Consider the following 25,729-nt stretch of genomic DNA (forward strand, 5'->3'; position numbering starts at 1 on the left):
AAAAACATCTGATCAGACATTACTTGACAAACATTTACTTCATAAGTGATTTTTTTAAAAGGCACCTGTTCATCATATAGTTAACAACACAATAGGTTTATTAAAAAAAAAAAAAAGAAGCTATCTTCACATTGTTCATGTTGACCTTCATATCGTGTTGAATTGTCAATGTGGAAGCATCACAGTAAAACAGATTTAAAAACACGTTTCCTTCAGATAAAGTGACAGATACACACTATTACCAGTAAATAAAAGCCTTTACAGACTGTGGATGTGATAAATAAACAAAACAAAAATAGGAAAAACTTGCCTGAAAAATATCTTGCATCTAAACTTCTCATACAGGCAGCTATGCAAATTTGCAACATTGACTTATGAAGTCTCTGACAGTGTCTGAGGTCATTTGTTGTATAACCTAAACTACTGTAAGCTATTGTATTGAGTTTCCTTTTAGTAAAAACATAATGGAAAACAATACCCCTGATGTTTAAGGGCCTCGAGGTTCACTTTCAGTTTTTGACTCCTTCAGCAAAAGCTCATTGTTTCATCCATATTTGATATATTTGATCTGCTTCTAATATTCAAATATTAACCCAGATGTTTAATTATTGACTGCAAACAATGGGCCTTAGCTATCAGTCATTGACTATATTTAATTTCCTGCCTTGGGGTTGCTTTTTTTCTCAAACACACACAACTATATCTTTGAGGAAATTCCCAAGCCCCTTACCCTAACGTTAGCAGTTGCAACTTAAGCTTTTTTTTAAAAAAAAACAAAAACGTTTTAACACCCAAACTGGCCTTTAAAAGTGAGAAGCCAATATGCTCTGACAGTGCAGACACACAATTAAATTATATTTAAAATTTCAATACATTTTGGTAGATTATGTGTAAATCTATGACTCAAACCAATGCACAAACTGCGTCCTTAAAAGGGTTTATAAATATAATAAACTTCACTAAAATAATTTAAATAACATTGAGTTAAATGGCTTTTAGTCCTTCATACAGTACGTGATTGCTTCAAAGTGCTAAAACAGGTTTTGTTTGTGTTCATAGTTGTTTACACCATAGTTCCTCCACCGCTGCTTTGACGGAGGCCGCTCTCGAATATGACGTCATCCTCGTCGTCGCTGTCCCCGCTGTCATCGCTGTCCCCGCTGTCATTGTTTTCATTGCGGTTGTTTCCTTCATCATTATTGACCTGCGGGGACTTAAGATGATAAAGTCACATCAGTGATACTGTGGCACACCTAGAACATGTTCAAGTGACTTGCCAACACACCCCAGGGCGGGGTGTTCAGCTGTCACCTTCAATTTTTACGCACGGTCCTTTTCTATAGCTGACACTTTAATTGGCCCCAACTTAAAAGCCCTGCTCCCACTCATTGTGCATTGAAATACAAGCCTAACAAGAACAGTGTAAGTGTCATTCACGAGCTATGTCTAATAAAGAGGTTCCCAACATGAACCCTGAAGCTGAGTCATAGTGCTGAAGCTAATCTGAGATGTTTAATTTGACTCATAGATTTATTATTAATAATATCAAAGCAGAACTATGCATCATTTCCAATCTAATAAAACAGTTTGATCTGTTGAAAATGCTGTTTTTAAACAGTTTTGGCGCAACTTTTGGCCTTCCTTGCTGTCTCCTGGCAGAAAAGCATTATTGCAAGATTTGTACTTGCATCCCGGCATTGCAAGTCTCACGAGAATGAGCAAGAAAATGAATCAAATCTGTGGGGCAGGGGTCTCAAACTCAAATTACCTGGAAGCAGCATTAAAATGACCAAAAAAAGACACAAAATTACTAAAAAAAAAAGACACAGAATGACCAAAAAAAGGACACAAAATGACTAAAAAAGACACAAAATTACTTAAAAAAGACACAAAATGACAAAAAAAGACACAAAATGACCCAAAAAAGACACAAAACTACCAAAAAAAGTAATTAAAGGGACCTTCCACACACAACACGGTAAAGTGCCATTCATATAAAACTCACATTAAACTTTCATATCAAGGTGGGGGCCACAAAATATCGTCACGAGGGCCGCAATTGGCCCGCGGGCCGCGAGTTTGAGACCCCTGTAGGGGAAGCTCTGGGAGCTCCAGACTACCAAGTAGGCTTTTAACAGTAGCAGTCAGGGCTGAACAAAAATTCCACCCAAATTCACTGTAAATGCTGCTTTTCTGTCCACTTTTGAGAATACTGTCAAATCTGCCCGTGGCATACGATAGTTGAGAAGGTCCCAAATTAAATAAATAAATCACTTGACAGCACTGTCTTTGGAAACCTCTTTTAGTTACGTTGTCTGTACCTGTTTGAGCAGCTGTTGTTCTTTTTCTTTTTCAGACACGGCCTCTGTATCCAAGAAGGCCACATAATGGATCAGGGTGTAAACTCTGAGAAGGTAACGACAGAACAAGAGTCAGAACTGGAGGGAGAAAAAAGTGACGTAAACACTTGTAATGTGAGCGTCAGAAGGTGATTGGCTGGTTACCTGTGGTACAGCATGGCCACGAACTGGATGATAACCAGCAAAGCGAAGGACAGGATGAACATGAAGCCCACTGGGTCGATGTAGAGGTACTCTCCGGTGAACTCCAGGTTGAGGTCGAGCTTTGGCGCCCTGATGAAGACGTCGTTGTCCAAGAGCTGCAGGGTGAAGGTGGCGATGAGCCAGAAGGCGTTGCAGATGAAGAAGACGAAGGTAATCTGAAACAAAACATACAATATAGTTATTTATTTTAACCACGTTAAATATATCATCAGTTATTCAGCACTCAGAACTAGGGTTATCAAAAGTATCAATACTCAAAAAAGTATCGATACTAAAACGTTGTATCCGGATATGATAATCATTTTCAAAAGTATCCACTCTACGTCTGTGTTTGACCAACAACGAAAAATATGATGCCAAGTCCCCAGAAGCTATGAAAATAAACATTTAGAGCTTTTTCAACAGTGTAATGTTCATGTTAACTGGTTTGGCTAGTGTCATTTAGTTTATTGTTATGTGTGTAAAGCATACACTGTAATAAATTATTCTGTAGTCATTTAATTTTACTTAATATATTTGATAAAATGTATTAAATATAAATGCGTCCTTGATTTTGAGGCAGTTGTTTAAGTTACTTTAATATAAAAATGTTTGAGATAGAATCTACTTATTTTGATCACATTAAATATAATCATTATGTGTATGTAATTCTAAATCAAGAGAATTTTGAATGAATCCAACACAATAGTCAGTTTTTAATTGATAGGCACTTCCTGTTAAGTTGTTATTAACTCAACTTGTAACATAGTTAGATTTAATTAATAATATTGCGTGCAATCTGTTGCCTCAATTTTATTGAGTAGTTATTGTTTATCTTTTTTTACAGTGTAGCCAAGGAAGGAACACTTAAGTTAAGTTATTGGGTTTTTTTTATCAAGCTTGCCTACACTGAAAAAAGAACCAACTTAATTGAATTGTTTCATTTGGTAACACCTAAATGAATTAAGTTCCTTCAAATTAATTTAATCATTTAGATTAACACAATTGATTTAAAATTAATTTGAAAGAACTTAATTCATTTAGGTGTTACCAAATGAAACAATTCAATTAAGTTGGTTCTTTTTTCAGTGTAATATTGTGCACAGCATACAACCTCAAAATATTGTTCTAATGGTTATTGTTTATTGTATTTATTTATTTATTGCACTACCTCACACCTGAAGCTTGTTATCATAGTTGCAGTTTCTTTTTGCAGAACTGATTTTTATTATAAATATTTAACCTGTGGTTCTGTTCATTTTTACATGTTGCATTTTTCTTGTCAATAGAAATATTTCTGTTAAATTTTGGGGTCTTTGTTTTTATCCTTGTGGTATTGAAAATGGTATCGAGTATCGCATATTTTCCTGAGTATCGGTATCGTCACAAACCTCCTCAGAACAAAACGTCACCTTGTTTCTCAAGCTCTTCAGTTCTTCAGTCATTTCTTGCTGTTTCTTCTTGTCCACAGGAAGAGGCTCCAGGTATTTGGCGGTCAGCTCTCTGAAGAAGATCTGCTCCTCCTGTAGAGAAATACAGAAAGTTTTTCAATACTACATTGACATGTTTGACATGCTGCCAATAAATGTCTAGTTGAATCTCAAGATAATTTATTAACATTGCAAGAAGGTATTTGTGCTGCTGTCATGTAGTGCTGGTATAACCAGAGGAAACATGTTAACTGTATAAATGCCACATGAAGGCTCCCTTAAGACAAAACGAATGGACTCTGCAGAGTTCGACACTCTCTGAGGCTCTTTTAGTTATTATATAAAGTCTTTATACCATTTGGCCTGATTACAATAATCAAAGTCATTAACACTTTTCTTGCCAATACAACTGCTGGTTCATAAGTTTTCATCACAATCAAATTGTAGCAATCATTTACAATCTCCAGCTGATCATCAAGAGACAAAGGAATGTTACAATTAGACAATTATGCTGAGTGACAGAAAGGGAAAAAGTCTCACCTCGTCCAGTGAATCCTCCTGCAGGTGCATGTCGTCAGACAAACTCTGAAGTTGCTCCACCCAACCTGCAGAAAAGAGCAAGACAGACAGTTATTACACGTGCAAATCGTGTGAATCATCAATTTTTGCATCTGATTTTAAGCTTCATTTTTGCGAAATTTCCAAATGTTAGGACTTACTTTGATTGGGGCAGAGGAAAGCTTGCTCATCTTGTCTGAAACAAAGTAAGATATAACAGTTAGAAACAAACAATGGATGGTTGAAAACTCGTCATACAGAATGTAGGTTTTAAATGTTTCTCCCACTGATAATATACAACATAACATATACTAGATTATTGCCTTTTTCTTTTCTCTTTTATCCAAGAAGGAGTTTGTCTTTTACGATGCAATATGCTCCAAAATGAAATGTTCCACCATGAGATGTTTACCTCTGCTGCTGAGGCTCCATCTGATCCTCCACAATAGTGTTTTGGGGTCCAGGTTCAGACTCTGCTGCCTCCGTGGTCTGGACCTCCTGTGGGATGAGCTCCTCTGATCCGTCTCTCCAGCAGAGTTTCCTGCAGCATTTGGCCCTCGAGAAGAACCGTGTGAAGGCACTTTTGGCTGCAAGAGAAAACAACAGTTTCAGCTCAACTCACACAAACAATGCATCATGAAAACTGATTAAAAGAGTCGTATGTTTGGGTAAAGACTTTAAAAAAAAATTGCCTGTTTTGTAACTCTTATCAATCCCCCAAAATTATGTTTTAAAAATTGCAGTCTAAAATCTGAATGAGTAAATTTGACTCAAAATAATATAATAATAATAGGGAAACAACTGGTCAAGTTGGTGGGTTTATTGCTATAAAAATGCACGTGCAACAATCTATTCTAATAATTTTCAAAATAAGAATCCAAAATGCATCTTCTGTATTCAACTCCTATAACATGGGTTAGTGTTAGGGTTAACTGGATAGTATTTGAGAAATATTTAAACCTGAACGCTTCAAATTTGAGGCAAAAACAATTAGAAGGTTCAAGGAAAGCTTCAACATTAAAATTATAATTTGCATCTAAATTAGTTGCCCTATGTTGCTTTGAATTCTTCAGAAATCTTTCCACTGATTTATAGTGGAAATGTGTGTTTTAGAAGTACTGAGAGCACTACTGGACACACAACACTTGGATTATTCTGCATGCACAGATTTTTTGTTGAAATTTTTCTCAAGCCACCATTTACTTCCATTCATCAAGAATTGGAGGCTTGCAAGAAAAACAAGTTTTCTTCTACAACAGTGTAATGTTCATGTCAACTGGTTTGGCTAGTGTCATTTAGTTTATTATGTGTGTAAAGCATAGCCAAGGAAGGAACACTTAAGTTAAGTTATTGTTACTTTTTATCAAGCTTGCCTAATATTGTGCACAGCATACAACCTCAAAATATTGTTCTAATTGTTATTGTTTATTGTATTTATTTATTTATTGCACTACCTCAGACCTGAAGCTTGTTATCATGTGCATGCACAGATTTTTTGTTGAAAATTTTCTGAAGCCACCATTTACTTCCATTCATCAAGAATTGGAGGCTTGCAAGAAAAACAAGTTTTCTTCTACAACTCAAGGTAACAAAGAATGTTTAACTTGATATACAAATGGTCATTTTTAAAGGTTAAGAATCTCTGAATTAATAAACATAGACATTCTTCTTTTTAAAATTCGAATTACCTTTTTGGGATGTGGTTTGCGGAGTGGCGGCTGTCATGGATGCAGGTGCCGCCGTCTCTCTGGTCCCCCAGGACACGTTGTTCATGTTGACCATGGAGTAGATAGACAGCAGCAGGTAGGCGCTGGGGATGCAGATGATGTAAAGCAAGCCATAGACCACCAGGCCAATCTCCTGAGGGTGCAGGATTGCGGTAATGAGGTAAAAAACGGCAAGGAAGATGATGAAGAGGCTGCTGGGCGTCAGGATGGTTTGATCCCTGATCATGGTGCCTGATGGAGGAGAAACAAAAGGGGAAATGAGACTAAGACACAAAGCTTTAACCCTCTGAAGATTTTGGTTCAAATTTGTCAACTTCCTATGCTTTAATTTCTGTCTCTGTTTAGCATCTTTCAGTCTGTCCTTACATCACATGCATGGCTCCTTTTTCTCCACACAAACTTGGCTATCAGTCAGATTTTTCATTTTATTTTAATTAACAAATATAAAGCTGCCAGGAACCCAAAATACAAACAAAAGACACAGGTGTGGAAATGTACCATTTTTTTTTTTTTACCATTTATACACACAAAAACAGCAGAAAAAATAACAAATAATAAAACTACAAAACAGTCTATTCGCATGTAAATGAAACATAGTAATAGTTTTCATTGTAGAAAGAAAATTCACATTTTAAAAATGGTCTAGAAACATAAATGTCACACTGTGAAAACTCCTATGATTGAACTTTAACTGGCTTTCTCAGCTTGTCTACATATCATATATAAATAAAGTTATTACTGTAAATAAAACATGTGTATTTTCAATAAATAGATGGACTCCAGAGGGTTAAGTACAAACAATCTTTGCCAGTTTTCATATTAATTTACCTATGATGATAATTGCTGCTATCATCATGACGAAGGCGTACACGACACTCATGATTGATGCAATTACAATCTGAGTGTCTGCCTTGATCTTGAAGCTGATGCCAAGGAAGATCACCGGAGGAACTAAGGCCAGGAACAGAGAAATGTTGGGGTGGATGTCGAGCAGCATCGTCAAACTACCTGAAAGATTAACATGAAACAAACAAAAGAGCTGCTTACAAAACCACAACAAGTAAACAAGTCACTGTCATCTAATTTACCCAACCACATCCATTAACTTTTAATCACCCAACCGATAAATGCCCAGGATATCCCTTCATCATTGTTAATTATGTTATTCAGATGCAGGTTTGATTAATCATACATTAATGTTAAGTGTTTAATAACCAAATAAACACTTAAAAGTAATTAATGCTCAGTTACTGGATGGCTAATCCCTTGTAATGATTCTATTCTGTCATGAGAAATACTAGAAAGTAAAAGTCTAACCTGATTCACAATGAAACCTTTATTCTTATATTTGACACGCCACTCAATAAAACACAAGTTCTTTACCTTATTTGTTGTCTTCCTAATGATTATCTTTTTAATTTGGCAGAAAAATAATGCACTATCTGCTTAAAGATTTGAGATGTTGCCTATTTCAATTAGTGAATAAACTATCTGGAGGCTGCAGCAATGTGCAAACGGTATAGTGTGACGATACTCTCAGCTCACGAGACGAGACGAGACACGATATTGGGTTCGCGAGAACGAGACGAGACGAGATTTTAAGAAAACTACAATGACACAATATATGAGTGGACTAACAGACTTTTATTTAACCGAGTGACACATGCATTTTGAAATGTTTTATTACAACCCTTTACATGCATGATGTAAGCATGAGCTTTTAATAAACTTCCAAAAATTGAAACAAAAATGTATAAATGTTAAAATAAGATAAATAAAATCTCCCAGAGGGATTAATGAGACTCCGGAGGTGATTTTTGTTTTTCTATCGTCTCGTAATCGCTTAGCGACAGTTTCGACCGTGATCACATACACGACGGATTAAACATGGGAGACTCAACTGTGGCCGCCGTCGCTAACTGCACAACATCAGCAGCTGATCAAAACAAAGCAGCATGGCTAATTAGCATAAACATAGCGATCTTGAATTAACCGGCATCGCTAACTGTGCACAGAGTGTCTGGTGCTTGTTGTAAACTAACAGAGATCGCTAAGTGAACACCTCCTGCAGCAGCAGCACATACACACTGTACTGCTACAGAGCTAACTGTTAGCCTGTTAGCACATACACACTGTACTGCTACAGAGCTAACTGTTAGCCTGTTAGCACATACACACTGTACTGCTACAGAGCTAACTGTTAGCCTGTTAGCACATACACACTGTACTGCTACAGAGCTAACTGTTAGCCTGTTAGCACATACACACTGTACTGCTACAGAGCTAATTGTTAGCCTGTAAGCAAATACACACTGTACTGCTACAGAGCTAACTGTTAGCCTGTTAGCAATTTGCAGACTCTGGCTCTGCAGCTGGGAGAGACTGCCCCTCCTTCTCCTCCTCTTCTTTTAATTTTACTGCCCCCACAGGTCACAAATAGAAGTTTGGATAACTCACAAATCTCGCGAGACTGATTTTTAACGCAACGAGAAATATTGTCGAGTTTAATCTCGCAAGATCTCGTCACACCCCTAGCAGACGCATTTTGTGTTTTGCATGTGCATGTTTTTTGGATGTTCGAACATGTCGTCCGCCTTCAAAAGAACTTGATATAACCGAAAAAACAAGCCTGACCTGCAATCATGAGGATGACGGTGGAAGGCGACAGTATGGACGAAGCCAAGTTCACCAGCTGGTACAACATGTAAGGCTTGGACATGGACGGGTTCCTTTTGGAAATCAGAGTGGCAGAGCCCAGCAAGTCCACGATGTTGGCCATGGTGGACGGTCCCCATCTCCGACGCTGGAAAAAATGTTGTGCAGATTGTCAGTTTCATCTGAAGAATCAGCATGTTTCTGCCCAAGTAAAAGTAGACTGATGCCGGTAAACCATCACATTCTGTTGTCTTAAACGTAAATAAAACTGAATGCGATAATCAGCAAATTATTTGTAAAGTTTTAACTTGCATATACGTCAAAGACAGTATATTTTGTGTTCAAACAAATGCAAACTTTTCTCTTTGCACAGTAACAAAACCAACAATATTATTCCTGAGCCTTGCTGTAACCATCGTATAGGTCAAAAAGCCTATATAAATTGGCTATATGTCTCCACATTACTTACATTTTCACACGAACAGAGAGCAAACACACTCAATTGCATGCTAATGTGAAATAGACACACATTTTCACAGTGGAAAATGTAGACAGGAGTGTTTTTGTTGGTGGAGACAAAGCCACAGTCATTTAATTCACCCAGGTATTTTAGGTATTTTACACTTGTTTCAACACAATAAAATTTTATTGGTGAAGATAATTGCACTTAACCTTTACACCTGGTAATTATGTCCTTAGTGATCATGACTGTACACTATAGTTCTCAGGAACCAGAACTGGTTTGGCAGATGGATCTGGTCCAAAGAGTGATGCCTGAACAATTTGATAACATCTTTCACATGCAAGTTAGGCCCAGAGTAAAGGCCAAACGCCAACACATCAGAATTGCGTAAGATTTTGAGTGTCTTTGTTGCTCACCTGGTTGTAAAACTCTTTGAACTCCTCGGGGGCGTTGGTGTAGGCGTCAGAGGCGGCGTTGTACTCCACTCTCCATCCCTGCTTCAGCAGCAGAGTGCACAGCCACCGATCCTCACCTGCACATTAAACCATGACAACTTTTTATTGATGAGTTTGCCTTGTTAGTTTGCCAGTTATTATGAGGTAAACCAGCTCAGGTTTGGGTCAGACTTTTATATTTAGTGGGCCAGCTGGGTGATTCTCATGAACATTGTACAGCTCATAGCAAAAACCCAAGAGCATTGAATACATATTTTCTTTGACCCTTTATAACATATACAATCTAAGGTCACTGTTTAATATGAATTTATTATCTATTTACATTTTTTAAAGGTATTTTCTGACATATTTAGAAACACTGTGAGCAAAATGAATTACCGTAACACATTTTTAAATAAAAAAAAACAACTAAAGTTTTTTTTTCTTTGGCAAGCATTTAAATATGCTCAAAGGTAGCACGTATCACCAAAATGTATTTTATTAAAATATACACATATTTTAATGCAAATAATTCTATCATTACCGTAACATTTAACCATTTTCTCTCATCAATTTTCATTCAAATTTGGTCTTTATACATTGTTAAAAACCATTATGTGTGATTATATTCTGTTAAATTATAAATTTCTAAACAAATGTATATTTACATAGAAATATACATATTATATAAAGTTTATGAAATATTTATTGTATATAAGTGTGGGGGAAACCATGACATTTTTATCTGGATGCATTACAGTAATGAATTTGTGAATCAAAAACATGTTTAAAAATATAGAAAACATTATTTTAACACAAAACAATGAATTGTGCCTCATTATGGCTACATTGTTCATTCATATAAAAGTGAAATATATTTCGTTTATAATCTTCACAGACATAACTTAGACTGGCTTGATGAGAATCAGCCAGCAGATTGCTCCTACCTTGGTCGAACTGGATGTGGTGGCTAGCCTGCGAGGACTTGATGGTGTATCTCTTCATCACGTTGTCGTCCATCAGCGCCGACGCTCTGAACAGGCTGAAGCAGCCCGGGCTGCACAGCACGCAGCCAAACACGTGCTCTGCTGTCTTCTGCAGCCAGTGGCCTACTGCGTATTCAAACTTCTGGTACCAAACCATCGGACCTGCCAGGGAAGTACATGACAGTTACTACAAAGACTGTACATAAAAATCCAACAACTCCTACCATGTGCATGATTGACAGCCGCCGTACTGTCCCCCCTCCGAAAACAAATTGGCCCCCAACTCTAGCAAATTCTTTACAATCATTATTTGACAGCTAGATTTCATAAGTTTCAGGAGGAGCTGGACGTTGTGGCTGGGGAGAGGGGTGCCTGGAATGCCCTGCTTAACCTGCTGCCCCCGTGACCCGGCCCCCGGATAAGCGGACAATAATGGCTGGATGGAATGGATGCATTATTTGAATAAACGGACTATTTGGTTTGCTCCAGCTTTGCCTCCACCTGCAGGAAAGCATTCCAGCAATTTCTTTACAAGTATTATTTGAATAAAATGACCACATATTGGGAATTTAAAAGGATACTTTCATGCATAAGAAACAGTTTACCCTAGAATTGTTTTGGTCCAAATTGGCTCTCATGTAGGGCAGGGCGATATGGCCAAAATCTCCTATCCTGATATCAGTAATTTCATATCTCAATAACAATATATATCGAGATAAAGCATGTTTTCTGGACATTCCAGTACAAAATTGTCTATATGAAAAAACTACATGGTAAAGTATGTTTCTCTATGCTCCACACTTCTTCCATACTTTGTTCTATTTGGTTTGCTCCTGCTTTGCCTCCACCTGCAGGATCAGAACGTAAAGCATCATCTTAATGACGTTACCTTGCCGTAAAGCAATTCGGCTGCTGGTTTTTGACATGTGCAATATAATACATAATACAAAACACAATACAAAACTTGAACATTAAGAAACGATCTGTTTACCATTTATAAATGAGAGTTGTAAAGTGTTACCGTGACTTTGTGTAACGGTATCGCGATATTTGTTCTTTTAGATGCCAATGAAAGAAGATAAACTATTGTGTTGAATTATTACCCAGCCCTACTTTCATGGTGTTTGACCAACCTGATCCGGTGGGGTGAATCCTGCCACACGCTGCTCCGACACGCGGGTAGAGTTTCAAACGATCGACGAGCAGCATCACAGCAGCCGGCTGGAAGTCTGTGTCCCCGTCTAACGCCAGGAGGTAGGTGTGGTGCTTCTCGTTCTGGAGGAGCAGACATCGTTTGTGTGTGAAAAGGAGCCAAATGTCAAACAGATAAACATTATGAACATGTGCACCGGTTGATGTGTGCGCCTTCTCTCGTCTTACCTCGTACTCTTTCTTCAGCTCTTCCTCGCGCTCTCCTTTGCCCCATCTTTTCATATACTTGGTCCCAAGTTTCCAGCCCAGGAGATAGTACAAGTACATGACCTGTAAGATATCAAATACTTTTTAGACACATTGTCTCCTTTAACTCTTTATCGAGCGAAATACTATATTTGGTAACTTCAGTGGATATCTAAAATGAGGTCCCCATGTCTCTCTGTTTGGTCGTAGAACCACATGAATTTCTTCCAGATAATAATATAACAATAAAAAAATCTGCAGCAAACAGTCGTACAAACAGAGTTATTCTTCAATGACTTGAACGGGGAGAACTTGACTATGACGGTATATTAGGGCCAAATATGAATGAAAATACAAACCCGAGGGGGGGGTTGTATTTCGAGAAAAAAGTTGCAAATTTACTAGATTAAAATGGCAAATCTATAAGAAAAAACATTGCAGATTTAAGATATTTAAAGTGGCAAATCTGTGCAAAAAAAGTTGCAGATTTACGAGAAAAAAGTGAAGAAAAAAAAAAATTTCTCGCAGATTCACCACTTTAAAACTAATAAATCGCCGCATTTTTTTCTCGTAGATTTGCCACATTTTGCCACTAAACTTTTTTCTCAAAATATTACCCCCCTCCCCCTGGTCCGTATGTTTTTTTACACATTCTGGCAGTATCTAATATCCTCCAATATTCTCTAGGGTTGAAATTTGGAGTTTGCAAGTATTTCTATGCCTTATTAAGGGTTAAATACAACTGAATCTTAATGACCTGACATTTTAAAGCTACATGCTGGATACGATTGATCATTTTTCATCACCTGAGACCATCTCTTCTTGTGCCGGATGAGTGTCTTGTCCTTGAAGTGAACCGTCATGGTGTTTCCATGAGGCATGGTGATCAACAGACGCCCTCCGTACGGCGTCGTCACGATGTTCTGATCGGGGATTTGCTGCGTCTTTGTGAAGAGGTTTTCCCCCATGTTTATGAAGATACTGACGACAGAGCATGAAGGATACTTTAGTAATCATTTAAAGTGGTAAATCCCTGAGATAGCTTTCCTTAATTCTTCTGTAAATCATGCTCAAGTTTCACAGTTTTTACCCGTAAACTTCTCTGAGAATGTTCACCAGCATTTCCGCATATTCGTTGACGTGGCGCCCCCGACTTCCGGGAACATTTTTAAAGGCGTCGTCGAAGTAGATATGGGCTTCGAAGTTCACATCGTTTGTGTCTTCATCCACCTTCGGCCTGTACTTGTCCAGTCTGAAACAAAAATTCACAAGAATCACATTCAAATTACAGTGAGGGTGTTTAAATTGAGGCTGAAAGAATTTCAAATCAAATTGGAGGTTGTTAGGCTAAAATAGAGATATTACGTTTTTTTCATTATTTATCTAGGAACAGGTACATTATAGTTTGTGTTCTGTTTACCGAAATATTGAAATGATAATCTTCATCATCTCATCGTAGGTTTCATGCCACATGGTCGCACAAAGGAACACTTTCACTGGTTCGAGTGGGGAGAATCTGGAAAAAGACAAGATTTGCATTTTTTTAGAAATTAGTCTGACATTGAAAAAGCTGCCATTTATTTCACCTGCACACAGTCGGACAGTACCTCCCAGAAACCTCTGTGCTATGAGTACTATTCTGACGGAAGTCTGGTGCAAACCTGTTGGATGTTTGCCGATTCATTGCAATCATAGACAGGTTTTTAACAAAGCCCTTTGTCTACTTTTTCTGGCAGGAGGCCTGGAAATCTTTTGGAAGAACATCAATTATAGTTGGTAAGTTTTGTTTTGCAGCATCTGCCTAAAGGCCAAGTCTATTGTTATGTGAAATTAGTGGTTGTGAGTGTACTGTGTGTGTTATGTAACATATTAGTGTTCCCTCAGGGCTAACTAAGGTATTCAATTAAAACAGAAATTAACTTTAGAGAAAACATATCATATAAGATATAAAATACAATTTCAGTCGCTTTAAAGGTGAGTCAACAGTTTTCTAACATATTATTTATATCAGTATACAAATGTGTCATGTCAGAGAAAACTTTTTTGGAAACGTCTACCAACCTACTATATACAACTTCTTTATGGTATTTTTCTAAACCTTTGTAATTTTGTTTTAAATGCCAGTTATTTTTTCCCTGATTTAATCCCTGTCTTCTACCAGACATCTGAACAAATCATACATTAACAAGTCTAAACTAGCACCCAGGAACCTCACTTTGTAGGGTATTCCTGATCGTCCCAACACACAAACACACTAGCACTTACAACTTCCGCTTCTTAGTTGTCAGGACGTCAAATCGGGTGTTTAGAAGCAGCGACTGCTCCAAAAATCCTCCCTCATACAGCCTTCTGATGAACAGGTCCTGGGTCCTCTGGATGCGGTACAGGCTGAGGTACCAGAGGTGGAGCGTGGCCAACACGAGGCCCAGCCACCAGGACACTGCTGAGCCTGGTGAAATAAAAGATTACAGGACCTTAAAGTACATTTCTGGCACAATAATGAGCAGCCGTTATGTTTTTTTATGCTTTCTTTGAACTTTGAACACACCAGATTACATTTATCTTAGATATCCCATACATTTTCAATGAACGACGAATTTGGACACCAATTTGTATTTGTATTGTATATTTTTTTTGAGTAGTTACCTTGGATTGGTATTTAAGATTGTTTGTTTGTTTTCCTTCCTTTTCTCTCTTTTCTTTCTTTCTCTTCTCCTTATTGTTGTATTGATTTGTGAGGATCTTAAACTCTAAGCTATATTTATACATGGTTTATTTTTTATTTTATTTTTATTTTTTTTCTCAGGGTAAATGTATATTGTAATTGTTTGTAATTTTATTCTATTTTGTAGATGGGGTAATCGTATATTGGATTTTTATAGTACTGTAATTTTGTATGTAGTTGTAAAAGCCCAACTATGGACAGGAGTTGAAAATTAGCTGAAGCTATATCTCTATATGCAGCACATCGGATGCATGTCCTGTATCTATGTTAACGGCATTGCAAAAATAAAAAAATGTTTTAAATGTTCAGGCTGCACTCTTGAACAGTTTGTATGATTTCCTTTGAAAAGTAATGCACAGAAAGGTGTAGGTATCACACATTTTCATTGTTGGAAGTCCATTGAATGTCCAGAATTGTACTTTTTAAGCCTAACCAAACCATTTCCCCCCTAATCTTAGGATAATGGTTTGGTGGCTAACCTGAATGACATGGTTTTGGTGGCTAACAGTTTTAGAGCATTAACACGGGTTCAAAAGTGAATGTGATGTTCAACCCATATAAGGCGGGAAAGTGAACTGAAATCCAGAACTGAAATCATGGCGGAAGACGACTATAGCTTCAGGTTTTAGGGGGTTATTTTAAAATCGCCGAGGTTTTAAATGCATTTTTTACAGGCGTTTTAGGCCTAAATGGGTTAAAACAACATTCATAGCGAAGGTTACACATGCTACATGTTTTGACCAACAATTTCATAGGATATCATATGAATTGTGCTCCAAAAAATGTTTGTAGTAAATCATGTTTGATTCTTCTAATTGCCTTAATATTACATTTTCAAAAAAAGACATGGAGACCTAAAAATTTGCATTAAACCCCCAATAATTTAAAAGTACCAAAGTTCTCTTTCAGCGTTAAACTACAGCTCATTTCATTACCTGTCAGAATGCCAATGTCCGTTATCTTGGACATGTCCAGGAAGCACAGAGTGTGTGTGACATCATATACCAGATTTGGGAACACGCTGCCGGTCTGGGTTTGGTTTCTTACATCCACAACGACACTGCAGTAGCTTGAGAAGTTGGTGGTGCCGTTGAAACTGATTCTGTAGTCTTGATAGTAAACGATAACGGGGACGATGAACAGCACCATGACGGCCAGAGAAGCCATGTACAGAGGCAGGATGAAGCAGCGGCGCAGGGCGTGCATCTTGCAGGCCGCCAATGAAAACCAGTGGCAGAGCGCAGAGGAAATCAGCTGGACCCCGATGATGATGCCGATAATTTTTGTCTCGCGTCTCGGGATGGAGGTCACGACGTCCCAGTCCATCTTGGCCAGAGGGACGTAGGCTCCGAGCACACAGGCGGTCACGATGATCCTGAGCAGGCTGGAGAGGATGTTCAGCATGTTTTGGCACTTCTTTGCGTCCTTGACGAGCTCTTTGAGGACCACGGACCTGCTGCTCTTGCTGATGAGCCTCAAATAGTTCTCCCACCAGTTGAAGGAGACCAAGAAGGAGGCGCCGACAGCCAGACCGGCCCAGGTCATCATCTTGACATCAGTGGGATCCTTCATGATGTACAAGAAGAGGAACAGGATGTAGCCGAGCAGAATGAGGAGGAAGGCGGTGATGGAGGGCAGCAGGAAGCGGTTCCGTTCTTGGGCGGAGCACTGAGTGATGACTTGTAGGAGCGCCGAGAGGACGGCCACGCCGTTCAGGATCGTCACGTTGGTCACAATGTCCAAGTGGGGCATCGCCACGATGGTGAGGATGGCGGCACCGAGAGCCACCAGGAACTCAAAGAACAGAACCTGAAGGAGAAGCAGAAGCAGAATATTGATGATACATTTAAGGACGTTTTCACACCTCAAAGTCCGAACCAAGGTCTGTGTTCTGTTACATTGTCTACATTTGGTCCTGTTGGTTTTGGTTTCACACTGCAAAAGGAATAACGGGCTTTACAAGACAATTCTACTGGACACGTCATCTCCCTGTGGACTTCCGCGGCTCATTTTGTTTTGGTTACGCTGCGTTGTTAGGCCGGCCGGCATCTGACGTCAGTGTTACTTCCTTAATGCGTTTACACTAAATGAATCCAGCGAGCCACCTTCTACCTGTGGTAATACTTTTGCTGGTCTTTTGCTACCAGCAGCATCAGCTTAATGAGCAATACGTGAGAGTGCTTGGTATTCGCAAGATGAGCCTCCTCATCATGGGAAAACTGTATCGCTGTTTATGAAGTCGTCCGACCAGATTTCACCAAAAGAACCCAAAAAACGAAAATAGTTTATCGCTGTGCAGAACATTGAACAAGGCATTGAAGACATTTAATTTAACATATTTAAACTGTGTGATAGAAGTAAAACTTGTGTGTCAGGTTGGAAATTCTGTTCAAAAAGTAGTGAAAGTAAAGAAATCCTTCTGACCAGAGCTAGAGTTTTTTTGTCCGGCATCTTGGAGGTTTTGTAACAAGCCTTCCACAGGCTTTTACTTAAGAGCAGCACGCTGGAGGTGATGAGAGCGCAGCCGATACACAGCAGAGCCACGGGTTTATGATCAGCTGACAACGTTACGGTGTCTTCATTGGATAAGGTGATGAGGAGGAGGAAAGACGTCTGCAAACAGAGACAAGACAGCAAAATATAAGTGCTTTATAAAATGAGAATTAAAAGTGTCAAATTAACTACATTTCATAAACATAACTGTAGATTAGAAAGACATTCTGCCCTACAAAGCCAAAGTGCAGCAACTACACAAAGGATAAACCTGAAAAAAACTGCTTTAAAGTTATTTAATCTTTTTTGGTCATTTTGATACTGCCTCCAGCGGCCCCCAGCTAATTTGAGTTTGAGACCCCTGGTATAGATAATAATTTCCCTATTAAAATAAACTTATAATTTCTATTATTCTTGTCTTCACTATTCAACACAATGAAGAAATACAAGGCTACACGGTTTTATGTTTAAATTCATATACATATATATATATATATATATATATATATATATACACACACACACACACAAAGCAGGCCGTGGTAAGTGCAATTACTGAGTTGGATTTGGTAATATCATTATTTCTCTGAATTAAAGCAAAATTGAAATCTAAAACTTAAAGACAAGATAAAACAGACATCAAGGAGTTCATTTTTATTTATAACTCAATTTTGACCAAAACTGTAGCTACTACAGTTATGATATTCTTTATAGGGCAGAATAGTTAAGTCCCACATTATAAGTGAAAATGTGTGTTAGTGCTCAGCAGATGACTAAATATACACACATATTTATATATATATATATATATATATATATATATATATAAATATAAACACACCTTGCTGCACAGAGCCAAGCCAAACACAATGACAGCGACCACAGCGAGAGCGACGGTCCTCAGGAGTTTGATCATCTTCCATGGCGTCTGTTCATCGTCGATGATGGGGACCTCTCGGCACGTATCCCACGGCCGCCTAAAGAAACACCAACAGGTTAAACTCTCAACGAGTCTGTAGGCAGAAAATTACACTGGAAGGAAAAACTGTTCCACATTTGTGAGAAGTTAACTCGCTGGGAAAGAAGGAAAAGGAAGGTCACACCAGATATGGATTTATTTCTTCTGTTCACTCACTTTGCATTTTGTTAATTGATGAAAAATAAATGTAACATTTGCATTTTTGAAAGCTTTCTAATTTTACAGCATTTTTCCCACAACTTTTGCACAATACTGTATATTTAGAGTGCTTAACAAATCTATTAGACCACTTGTCATAAAAACGAGAAAACATACATATTTTAGAAAACTTTAACTTAGAAACCTTTTTTTGGAACTAACTAACTTTAACATTCAACCACTAAAACTCACTTTTCTGTTCCGGAATGTCAGTAAATAACTATTATTTCTTGAATAAGATGTCAAATGATGATGTGCTTTACTATTATTTTTTTGGTGAAACAGTAAATTTTAATATTCACGGATAACAATAATTATATTTTAGCATTAAAAATATAATTTGTGTAAAGAGCTTCTACATACTAATGTATTAGCCATTACAGAAACAGAAAAAAATATATTTGTAATTACTAATGCTGTTAATTTAACCTCATATCATTTGTTATATATAATTGTATTAAATATATAATTTAATGTTTAGAAAAAATGCATGATAATAAATAATTAAAATGATATATAATTATAACACTTTTTGATGTAATTAACATGTGAAACAACTTTTAGCTTTAAGTAAAATATTATTAAACAAAATAAATATCAGCGTGAAATTATGTTTTATAAAGAACTGACTAATGACTGCTTAGTGTTTTGACTTAATAAAAAAAGATTGCTATTAATAATATTAATTACTTAATACTCACAATAACAGACATCTCAGTTTTTTTTTTTTCAATAAAAGAAATAGTTACTTACTTGGGTACACTCCTGTCTTCATCCATGTTTCTGATCAGTGTGAACACTGCGCTTGACAGGTTCAATCTGGGATCAAAATCTTCTGCACATGATGTTTTTCATCCTTATCTAAATGTCATCAACGTGACAGCAGATCAGAATCACGTTTAACATATAATTAAACGGCAACGCCCAATTTGTGTGTGTTGTTGCAGGTCAACAGCCAAACAAGGTAAAAGGAAACCAGGCTGAACTTTTAGCAGCACCTGGAGGCTGACTACCATTGTTTTCATGCAGAATACAAAAAAATGACACATTAATTTTAATGCAGATGTTTAATCTTGTGGAAAACAGCAGCTTTGCATTGTATAACTCATGTAGAATGAATACTCTGGCCTCAAAGGGTTAACAAGGAAATGAGACAGTAAGCATGCTTGGAGTTTTCACCAAGCATGTTATTATCTGCTGATTATTCAGATAATAAAGAGTTTATGTGGGACTGAAACAGAACATGTCTCTCTTTTCAAAAACAGCATAGAGAAACTGCATAAAAGCATCGAAACAGCAATTAAACCTCTGAAGTCCAGGAGATTTTGGTTCAAATTTGTCAACTTCCTCTGCATTAATTTCTGTCTCTGTTAGCATCTTTCAGTCTGTCCTTACATCACATGCATGGCTCCTTTTTCTCCACACAAACTTGGCTATCAGTCAGATTTTTCATTTTATTTTAATTAACAAAGTATAAAGCTGCCAGGAACCCAAAATACAAACAAAAGACACAGGTGTCTATGGAAATGTACCAGCAGAAAAAATAATAAATCTAGAGAACAGTCTATTTGCATGTAAATTAAAAATAGTAATAGTTTTCATTGTAGAAAGAAAATTCACATTTTAAAAATGGTCTAGAAACATAAATGGCACACTGTGAAAACTCCTATGATTGCACTTGAAATGGCTTTCTCAGCTTGTCTACATATCATATATAAATAAAGTTATTACTGTAAATAAAACATGTGTATTTTCAATAAATAGATGGACTCCAGAGGGTTAATAATCAAGTTCAGCAACATACAATGAAACACATTTGTACATATGTCATTTTTCACTTTGCTGAAAATAAAATTAATATAATATTATATATATATATATATTTTGCCAAAATCAAGTCTAGTTTTTAATAAACGCTCATTATGATCTATTAGTAATGCTGGTAGGCTAATCTAGACTTAGCAGGATGTTTTATCTTCATTGTAAGGCTCAAAATAACAACGACTTGCTTCAGATTGAGGACTTGACTCGAGCTTCAGGCCAAAGACTTTGGACTTACTCATGAATTGTAAAATCATGACTTTATGCTCTGAATTTAAATGTATTTGCAGCACAGTTCAAGAGTCTCCAGGTAGACTCCTAACATCTTTCACCTGTAACTACTAGTTGAAAGACAAACATTCCCCTTTACTGTTATAATTTGATGACACAGCGATTATATGAGCATCAGGCAGAGAAGAAAATGGAACACACCCAAATATGTACTTGGACGTAATCCATCTTTTGAGGCATGTGCTGGATTGCAGAGAGACCTGTTTCTCTGGCCGGGATTAAATAAAGCCCTTACGTGTGTCACACAGATGCAATGTACAGTTTTGTAATGACCAGGGTGTGTAAATGATCACAAGATTTTAAAAATAAATGGATATGAACTTGCTGAACTGAATGGAATGGAGCTGCTTAATTATTGTGAAAAAAGTGTCAAGAAAAGCGTTATATAAATTGGGTGTATTATTATTATTATTATTATTATTATTATTATTATTATTATTATTATTATTATTATTAATAATAAACATCTACTGAATTCAATGTGAATAATAATTCAGAACTTAGAACTTTTAGGAGCCTGAACCAGGTGCTCCAAATCTGCAATCTGCTCATGGTACCTTCAAGGACACATAGGAGAAACAATAACTGTCAACCACATCAACACTAGACGGGGACCGTCACATGATAACCTTTATTTAACCCTCTGGAGTCTCCAAAAGCGCCAAAGCATGGCTTCTTCATCACATTCAGACATAAAAACAAAGCCGACCAAAAAAAGACACAAAAAGACACAAAATTACTAAAAAAAGACACAAAACAGAATAACCAAAAAAACCCCACAGAAGACACAAAATGACCAAAAAAAAGACACAAAATAACTAAAAAAGACACAACAACAGACACAAAATTACCAAAAAAGACACAAAATGATCAAAAAAGACACAAAACAGAATAACCAAAAAACCCCACAGAAGACACAAAATAACTAAAAAAGACACAACAACAGACACAAAATGACCAAAAAAGACACAAAAAAGACACAAATGACCAAAAAATACACAAAATGACTAACAAAGACATGAAAATGATAAATTAAAAAAATGGACAAAAATAATTTAACTCCATAGAGTTAAAAAAAAAAAAAAAAAGTTTAACTAAATGTGCTGAGACTACCTTCAATGGGTCCAACAGACTAATGCAAAAAAAAAAAAACTTCTCTTCTGGGTGATGTCTAAACATGTACAGTAGTTTTTTTTGTTTTTTTTACTTATTTATTCAATCAATCACCTACTTGGCTTCACCAACACAAATAGTTCTGCTACTGCTGGGACTGAACAGTTGCCAACACAAACATGTTCTTGCAGTAATTGAGTTGTCGCTCTGTGATAGTGAGGCCACCTGTCCAGGATGGACCCGACCTCTCGCCCAGAGTCAGCTGGGATCGGCCCCAGCCCCCCACCAGCTCAGTAATAATAAGCAGTTCAGGAGAATAAATGAATGAATGGAGTTCTATGCACAGAGGATTAAAATCAGTAAGGATTAAATGCACAGATCATACTTGTTGCATACTTGGAAAACTTTTGAGGTTTTCCAAAAGAAAAGCTTTTTGGTTATGTATCTGTGAACCAAACTTAATTGCTACGTGCAATCTGTGCATCTTATTTCATGCGCATAATTTGACATGTGGTTTTATGAGCTTGATACAGAGGCGTGATTACCTTACATCATTTGCATACAAAAGTGAGATTCCTTAGTTAATGAGTCACGTCAACATGCTTCACTGAGAGTCAGAATGTGACACTCTAGATTTTAAAAATAAATGGATATGAACTTGCAGAACTGAATGGAATGGTGCTTAATTATTGTGAAAAAAGTGTCGAGAAAAGCGCTATATAAATTGAATGTAATATTATAATTATTAAACATCTACTGAATTCAATGTGAATGCTAATTCAGAACTTAATTATATAATTAGAATAATAACAATACAGTAGTCATTATTATTGTGACAATAATTAACGATGTTATTAAGTGATTAACATAACCCGGCTCCTAGGCTATGACAAATATGGAATAGGACACAAAGGATGTCTAGAAATTAAAGAATTTATGAAATTAACTTAAACAACCGAGGTGATAAGTACAAATGTGAAGTGTGTCAGTCAGTAACATCACTAATGTAAATGTGGATGTGTGAGTAATATGAAGTGTAAATGTTGTAAAGTGAAAACAAAGCAGAAACCAGAGAGTGAGAGCAGCAGAATAACCAAAAAACCCACAGAAGACACAAAATGAGCAAAAAAAAAGGCAAAAAAATAACTAAAAAAGACACAACAACAGACACAAAATTACTAAAAAAGGCACAAAAAAGACACAAAAAGACACAAATGACCAAAAAAGACACAAAATGACTAACGAAGACCCGAAAAGACATGAAAAGGAATTTAAAAAAATGGACAAAATAGCCCAAGATTCCATAGAGTTAAAAAAAAAAAAAAAAAAAATGGGTGATGTCTAAACATGTACAGTAGTTGTTGTTTTTTTTAAAACTTATTTATAATTGCTACGTGCAATCTGTGCATCTTATTTCATGCGCATAATTTGACATGTGGTTTTGTGAGCCTGATACAGAGGCGTGATTACCTCACATCATTTGCATATAAAGTGAGATTCCTTCACGTCAACATGCTTCACTGAGAGTCAGAATGTGACACACTAAGTCCTCTGTCTCTGTTTTTAATTTCTGTTTATAACCACAGTCATTATTACGAATGTATAAGAATGTTCCATATTATTATTATATCTTGGATCTATTATATTTGATTGCATTGTTACATTTCAAGGCCAGGAGCTGTCACGTAGTCGGCATTGTCATATATATATATATATATATATATATATATATATATATATATATATATATATATATATATACATATATATATATATATATATACATTTGCTCGTGTAAAAAAATTTGTAACGTATTCCATCAAATTACCCAAAACAAGAAACAGTCTTGTCAGTCAGTCAATCAATCAATTAAGCTTTATTCGTATAGCACTTTTCATACAAATAATATGTAACACAAAGTGTTTCACACACAATCTCATCAATTTACAGTGAGGAAACACCAGATAAAATAAATAAATGAACTAAAACAATAGAATTCAATACATAGTTAAATAGTTAAAAACAAGTTTTAAAAAATACATTTAATTTAATGAATAAATGGATACTAAAATTAATATAAAATATAGATAATAATAATAATAATAGTAATACTAATTATAAAATAATAATGATTATTATCATCATCATTACCATTACAAGCTTGTTTTTCTAGTTCTTATAATCCTATGCTAAAAACACATTTCTGACAATATCCTGGCTGTGCGTCTCCTATTTGTTTTTAAAGACAGTAACTCTATTCAGACTAACATCTATTTAAAGTTTTACAGTTGCATACTTTACTCCTGTCGTGGGGGGCAGGAGTCAATTAGGTCAGTTATTATTATTTTTTAAATATTGTAGGTTATATTCCTTTAATTTCCCAACCCTGACCTGGAACCTGCTCTATACAGCCAGGCTACTAAATAAGCCATTCTTAATTCAGTTAGTCTGATTTATTTTCTGTTAATTCTAATCCATAAAGCAAATTCTACATATCTGCAATAATTACTGCGCTTGACTTTTAAAAAAGAATGGCCCAAAAACTCAATATGACAAAACAGTTGAAAGAGAAACTCTAAAAAGCCGAACAGGTCCAGAAACCCTTACCTTGACTGGTCTCCCAGGAGAGTAAAACCCACTGCTCGTAGCTCTTTAGAAGCCTTGAGCAAACGTACTTTAAAAATAAAAAAAACTGTTTTATTGTTGGGACCTTGCCACATTTGAACTTTAGTTAATTTGTGGATTCGAACTAGCGTGAATGAAAATACACTGCATTTCTCATTCACCTCTCAAAATGGCATCCAGGGCCTCCCTTTTAAGTTCTCTGGCAGGGAACTGAATGAGTGAAAACTTAATTTGCAAAACAGCAAATTATTGGAAGACAACCTGCAACCAAACCTCCTCCCAACACCTCTCCATAATCCTTCCCACTGGACTGGTATATACTGGGCAGTTGATACGATTATAGGCAAGGACTAAGCACAAGTCTTGACCTGTGATCAATGATTTGGTTTATGTGTGGTTTTATGTATTATTGGTGTAATATTTTTGTAGCCACATCACTTGAAGTTGCATGTTAATTATGCTTATTACAAACATTAAGTCGTACAGGCAGAATAACTCTACCAACTTACTGGATTTTCTCACACACTAATGTAGTATAAATGTACTACCTCTCTGAGTGAGAAAAGTGGATGAAAGACCAAGTTGAAGTTCCTTTTAGTTTTCTTTATTATCAATCATTAGAATACACTGCTGAGGTACAGCGGAGGAGAACTTTGTCAATTTCAAGGCTGCTGAAAAAGGTGTCCCTCCAATGAGCCCGTGTTCTCTCTGAATTTTCTCTCTGTGTGTAAGGTTATTTAATTCAAATGTTTCAGCTTATGGCTCCACCTATAGAGCACTCTCTCGTGAACGCGCACGCTGTTATACCTACTTTTTAACCAACATGGTCTCACAGGAATCCGTGAAATAGCCACGGATTTGCTTAACTCAAAATCCGTGGAATAGCCACGGAATCACTCAAATTTCCGTGAAACTGACACGGATTTCGTTACAATGCAAGTTAATGACATATTCCGTGGCTATTCCAACATACAAAGTGATTATGTACATTCACTGAGTGAATATTTAGACAATAAAACATATATTTCTAGCTAGAAATGTGATCAAAATCCATTTCTGTGAAGAAACTAATTCCAACGCCTCTATATCTGACAACTCCCAGATGTTAATGTTCATTATTCTGGTTTGAACCAGTTGTACCTGGAGACTCTGGCTGTTCTGAACAAAAGGTCAGACTGTGGCTTCTCTTAGTAAAGAAGAAACTCTTATATTACATGTAGCATAAATTATACCATTTGTGGCATAAAATACACTCCACTAATTCACATGCAGGGCACTTGAATTGGCTTT

At 36.6% G+C, this 25,729-nt stretch overlaps 1 protein-coding gene across 1 annotated transcript; it reads right to left on the bottom strand.

Annotated features, from left to right (window-relative positions):
- Positions 1–793: 793 nt before the first annotated feature.
- On the bottom strand, positions 794–19,368 carry LOC131984352 (chitin synthase chs-2-like). The gene is made up of 20 exons (XM_059349218.1): positions 19,343–19,368; positions 18,254–18,389; positions 17,369–17,532; positions 15,855–16,783; positions 14,460–14,643; positions 13,285–13,446; positions 13,001–13,175; positions 11,930–12,278; positions 10,758–10,958; positions 9,793–9,908; positions 8,893–9,061; positions 7,087–7,266; positions 6,220–6,489; positions 4,944–5,118; positions 4,693–4,727; positions 4,514–4,578; positions 3,956–4,066; positions 2,505–2,719; positions 2,322–2,406; positions 794–1,213 (listed from the first exon to the last, which is right to left on the bottom strand). The coding sequence occupies exons 1-20, from the start codon at positions 19,366–19,368 to the stop codon at positions 1,064–1,066; spliced, it is 3,897 nt and encodes a 1,298-aa protein (XP_059205201.1). The 3' UTR covers positions 794–1,063.
- Positions 19,369–25,729: the final 6,361 nt, after the last annotated feature.

The sequence above is a fragment of the Centropristis striata genome, chromosome 14 (assembly GCF_030273125.1).
Source record: "Centropristis striata isolate RG_2023a ecotype Rhode Island chromosome 14, C.striata_1.0, whole genome shotgun sequence".
NCBI classification, from domain to species: domain Eukaryota; kingdom Metazoa; phylum Chordata; class Actinopteri; order Perciformes; family Serranidae; genus Centropristis; species Centropristis striata.